Here is a 5501-nt window from a genome sequence, read left to right as displayed (position 1 = left end):
TTAATTGATGAAGTGCCATAGATATTGTTTGTGGTAATTTAGAGTCGTGGGCGTGCGTTGGTGTGCGTGTGGTGTGTGGTATTGGATATGGACAGGACGGGTAGACATGCCTTGAGAGACACTCACTGGGACTCAGTCCTTTATAGATAAGTCGTGGTAGGCACGACTTGAGAGACACTCACTGGCCCCCCGCATTTGGGTTATTAAGCGAAAGTCCGGCTTGAAAGACACTCGCTGGCAGAGGTTGGATTAAGAGAGCTGTATAGGGGATCAACTCCCATATATGTACTGTTTGAACAGTATTGGGTATGTGAGTACTCCAAATTGCCTTTTTACTGTTATGTTGTGATTTGTATAAAATTTATGATGATGTTGTATTTCATTCCTTAGGATGCATTAGCTTTAGATAGCTATAGAAATTGTGGTTAAAATTGGTATTTTACTCTCTGAGTCGAACGCTCACTCCTGTTCATCTTATTTTTCCAAGTTACAAGAGGGTTACTTGTTGTGATTAACCTGCTCTTCTTCTTCGCAGGTCAATTAGTAATATCTAATGTAATTTGTACAATTGAGTTAAATTTTAGACTCCGCATGTGTTAGGAGTATTTTAATTAATTTGGGTCTGTAATATAATATTGTGTTGAATTTGTAAGAATATTAATTACATGCATGACTGGATTGGATGAGGGAGCTAAACTCCCATTGGATTTTTTGATATTATGAGTATGTGGAGAGTGAGCTGAGCTCCCCAATTTATTATACATTGTGTTTACAGGTCGGGCGAGTCAAAAACTCTTCGTTGAATGGTCCATTTTATAGCCAAACTATGTCTGGTTAAATTCTTGAAATTGGGCCCAAATGAGCCTCAGAATTGGGTTGAGGAATAATTAGGCTTACTACGGGACTCGGGGGCTTTAGGCTAACCAAAATCATAGTGCTGGTCTGACCCATAGATTGGGTCGTGACACCAGGATTATAGCCATGCATCTTAATGGAGATAAAACTGAATTTTACAAGTTGGCAACAATTTCCATTTATGATAACAATCACATGTAACAATTATGAACACCGCATTTATTTTTGTGCATCACCTTTTATATACGTATTTTTTTGCAACATACAAGTAAGCAATCAATTGTACTGTACTTAGTCCAGCTAGCAGCCAATAGAAGTAATCAAGATGAGCTCGATTCAGATTATTAGCAAACCAACTATCACGACCTTCCCCTCCAGTGACTCTCCCTATGATAGAGATGAGAAAACTGCTAATAAAGCTTCCTATACCGAAGGCACTGATGTAGAGAGAAAGACCCACACTTCTTAATTCTCTGGGGACCTGATCATAGAAGAATTCTTGCATACCAATCGAGGTCAATGCATCAGCAACTCCAGCCGCGACGTACTGAGGAATCAGCCACCAAATGCTCATTGGAACTGTCACATTTGGCTCATCAACTAGCCCATATTCTCGAGCGATTTCAAGCCTCTTCATCTCAACTACAGTAGCAATTGCCATGCTCAGGGCAGAAAAAAACATCCCAGTTCCAATCCTCTGAAGCATTGTAATGCCAGAAGGTTCTCCGGTTACATTCCTTGCTATGGGAACAATGATACGGTCATATATTGCAATGAATGAAACAATAGAAAGGCTCATAAGAGATTGAAGTGAAGCTGGTGGTATATCAAAACCAGGTGAAATTGATCTATCCATAGTTGCTCCTTGCTTAGTACATAAAGTTGAGAACTGTACATCCACAACACCAAATAACAAGCATGAAGCCCATATGGGAACAAGTCTAAGTACTGCCTTAGCTTCTTCAACGTCACTGAGGCTACACACTTTCTCAAGTTCCTTTGAGTCATTTGGTACAAACTGGGCTTTGTCAAGGAACCTGCAACAGCAGATCCAGTTTACTATTTCAGAAGAGTTTTGATGTGCTGAAACAAGCAAAATTTCTAATTGTTCATTATTTCAACAGCACAAAGAACAGCAAACACACGTCATTTTATTCCATAATCCAAGAGTTCCTTCAATCCTATAATCAAGTGTTTCTTTTACAATTGCGTGGCTGGATGAGAAATTAAAATCTTTAAAAGGAAATAAAAAATCTTGGTGACAAGTGCACAAAGACCGTGCCCTCCCCACAAGTGACAAAAATTGAAGAATGAGACTTCAACAAATCCTAAAATTCATATCAATAAAACAAGAAAAATGCAGAATCTTTTGTTAGTTACTAGGAACACAATAGTTCTATAAATCATGCTCAGAACATGAATCCCACATTTATAGGACAAATAAGATTTAATCTACTGTCCTTTCAATCCATTAACTTGAACTTGTAAGTTGGATAATCTACGGTCATTTCAATCCATAGACATATCAGGCCTTTGTCTCCATTGGTTATCAACACATATATCTCAGTTTTAGTTGGCTTATTTGGTTTGGAGATTTTGAATACAAGAGTTAAATATCTACTAGGGTAGGGTGACTAATTATAAAGATGACTACAGAGGAAATTCTAAAGCTCAGAGGTCAGGTTACTCAAATGAGCAGGAAACGCTAAATGTTCAGTCTAAAAAAATCTTCGCGTATTAAGAATCTTCAGGACATGTTGATGCATTTGTTTCACTTAATACTTTCAATTTTCAAAGAGTAAAAGCTTATTTCTCTTACTTGAATTGCTCAGAACTATGGTGAGGTGGCGATCCACAAGCTTCTTCCTCCAAAGCTATAGCAGAACAAGAAGATCGCCAATTTCTAATGGTTGCAACAAAAACCTGTCCAATTCTTTGAAATGCATTTTTTTTTTCCACCTCGGCACTATAGCGATACGTCTTAATTCCAAGTAAGAAGATGAATAGTGCTATGACCATCACAATACATGGGATTCCAAATCCAAAGGTCCAACTAAGGTTGTCTTGTATGTAGACTATGATTAGTCGCGCTACTAAGATGCCTGAACACATAGAAAAATACCACCAGTTGAAGAACGAGCTTTTGGCTTTGCGCTCCTGAGGGTCTTTTTCATCAAATTGATCTGCTCCAAAAGCCTGAACACAAGATTTGTACCCACCTTGCCCAAAAGCTACCAAATATAGAGAAAAGAAGAAGAAAACTACTTGAAATGAGCTAGGAGAACAAGATGTCGAAATATCGGTGCTTGGACAATTAGAAGCATTGAAAGAAGAAATAGCAGTCGATAGAGTTAACAAGCCAAGACCCTGTAAGAAAATTCACATGTTTAAATACCAAAGCCATAAAACATTCACCCAAAAAAGGAGGAAACATCAGGTAAAACGGAAGGCCGTATAGAATCTGGCAGTTCCTCAATCCAAACTGACACAACACCACCTTCAAGTAGCCATTAATAGCCCTTTTCCTCTATAAATCTATGAAATCGAATTGGATTGCTTATAATTTAAGCATAATCAGATATTATTACTAAACTATCATGATGAGTACTTAACAAGTGTATATATATATATATATATATATATATATATATATATATATATATATTTGCAAACAAAAGAAAATACTTGAAAATGAAATTATTAATTAATATTTGTCAAAAATAATACCAATATGCAGATAAGAGAGCCAACGACGATGGTGCGATATCTTCCAAGAAAAGAATCAGCAACAAAAGCACCAATTACAGGAAATAAAAAAGACGTTCCGGTCCACGCATTCACGTTCTCCGCCGCGGTCGCCGTCGACTGACCGATTGGCCCCGTCAAATACGTAATTAGATTCGATGCTATTCCGAAGTACGCAAACCTCTCTGCAAGTTCCATTACTGTCCCAAAATCAACTTATTAATATCAGATATTTAGTACCTACATTTATTTAAATAAAATTAAAAAAAAAATGTTTTTTTGAACCTAATATGAAAGACGCTGATCTCCAACCCCCGGAATTTGATCTGTAGATGGGGAGGCCATTGTAGCCAACGGAGCCTTGAACGACGGCGTGTAGGAGAGGAGTTTGGATGCTTTCCGGTGACTCCGAACCAGAAAGGCTTGTGAAGGCCATTATCTCAGAACTGTAAAGCGCACAACAGCCACCACTCCCCACCTTTTCTCCTTATAATCAATCAATTGTTAGAGTAAGGCAACAACAAATGAACAAATCATTTTTAATTTCAAATTCTCCGCTTTTATATTTTAATTGAAGCATTATTGTTTTTCTCTGAGTCACTGACGCTGATGAGTAAGCAGTTGAGCAATGGACGGGTTCAAACAAAGCTAAATGGCTAAATGCTACCTGCAATAATCGTCCTCCTCCAATTATTGGTGGGTTTGGCATTTCAAATAGGAAGCAAAAAATGGAGGAGGGGTGGGTACGAAAGTACACGTGTCAATGAGGTAGCCTTTCTTATAGAGGCGGTAGATTTTAGTTCAATATGAAAAATTGAATTCTCAATTAATTTGATTTTAAAATTTAATTAATTCAGTTCAATTTTATATTATATTAATTTTAATTATTTTAATTCAGTTCGATTTAAAAAAAAAAAATTTAATTAAATCGAATCGAACTAAATAATAATTTTATATATTCAAATCGAATTAAATCGAATCGAATTAATTTTTAAATTATTTATTTTTATAAAGAATTTATGAATTATATTTAATTATATATATAAATTATTTAATTTCATTTATTAATAGTTATTAGGTTCAGATCAAAGTTAAAATTAGATTAAATAACTTAAAAATCAAGTCTAAATTAAAAAATTAATAAAAAATCAAAATCAATCAATTTGAAACGAACCAAACCAAAATAAAACTATTCGATTAGATTCGATTTTTCATCTATTTCGATTCAATTTAATTTCTAAAATATAAAATTTAATTTTTATAATTTAATTCAATTTGATTATATTCAATTTAATTCGATTCGATTTAAACCGAATACTCACCCGTTTTCTTCTGTTCAAGTTGATTAGAATGAAAAATGCTGTTTTCCCAATTGCGGAATCCGCATATATGGACATAAAATTTTAAATAATAATAATATTTTAATGACAATAACGTGAGCCGCATAATTTAAAAAAATAAAATTTTTGATAAATGCATTAATTATGAATATTCATTTGCATTTTGACTCTTAAACTTTATCACATCTCCTTATATTTTATTATATTTATATCTTTTATTATTCAATTTTCTTTGTATTTTTTCAATACTTTCCATATCTTACATATGCTTATAAATAAAGGCATTAAATATGCTATTTGAAAGACTCGAATAAAATGATAAAACGAAAGTCCTACTTTTTTTTATCTCAATACTCATATCTCTTCTAAATTATTCTTTTAATCTTAGGTTATAATACTTTAACTTTATTTTATAATAATTTTTATTTTATTTAATTACTATATTAACACTCCCTATTCTAATTTTGACTATTAAATAAATTTACAATTAACCTTTAAAAATAAGCTAAAATTACTAAAATTCTTTAACTATTAGCCACATTTACATATAGAATCAAATTT

At 33.9% G+C, this 5501-nt stretch overlaps 1 protein-coding gene across 1 annotated transcript; it reads right to left on the bottom strand.

The window, feature by feature from the left end:
• Positions 1-1008: 1008 nt before the first annotated feature.
• Positions 1009-4280, bottom strand: LOC110668428 (protein NRT1/ PTR FAMILY 5.10-like). Its single transcript, XM_058131198.1, has 4 exons — positions 3886-4280; positions 3583-3800; positions 2675-3222; positions 1009-1892 (listed from the first exon to the last, which is right to left on the bottom strand). The coding sequence occupies exons 1-4, from the start codon at positions 4034-4036 to the stop codon at positions 1088-1090; spliced, it is 1722 nt and encodes a 573-aa protein (XP_057987181.1). The 5' UTR covers positions 4037-4280; the 3' UTR covers positions 1009-1087.
• Positions 4281-5501: the final 1221 nt, after the last annotated feature.

This window comes from Hevea brasiliensis, chromosome 12 (genome assembly GCF_030052815.1).
Source record: "Hevea brasiliensis isolate MT/VB/25A 57/8 chromosome 12, ASM3005281v1, whole genome shotgun sequence".
In the NCBI taxonomy this organism is placed as follows: Eukaryota; Viridiplantae; Streptophyta; class Magnoliopsida; order Malpighiales; family Euphorbiaceae; genus Hevea; species Hevea brasiliensis.
This window is presented reverse-complemented; position numbering and strand designations above follow the sequence as displayed.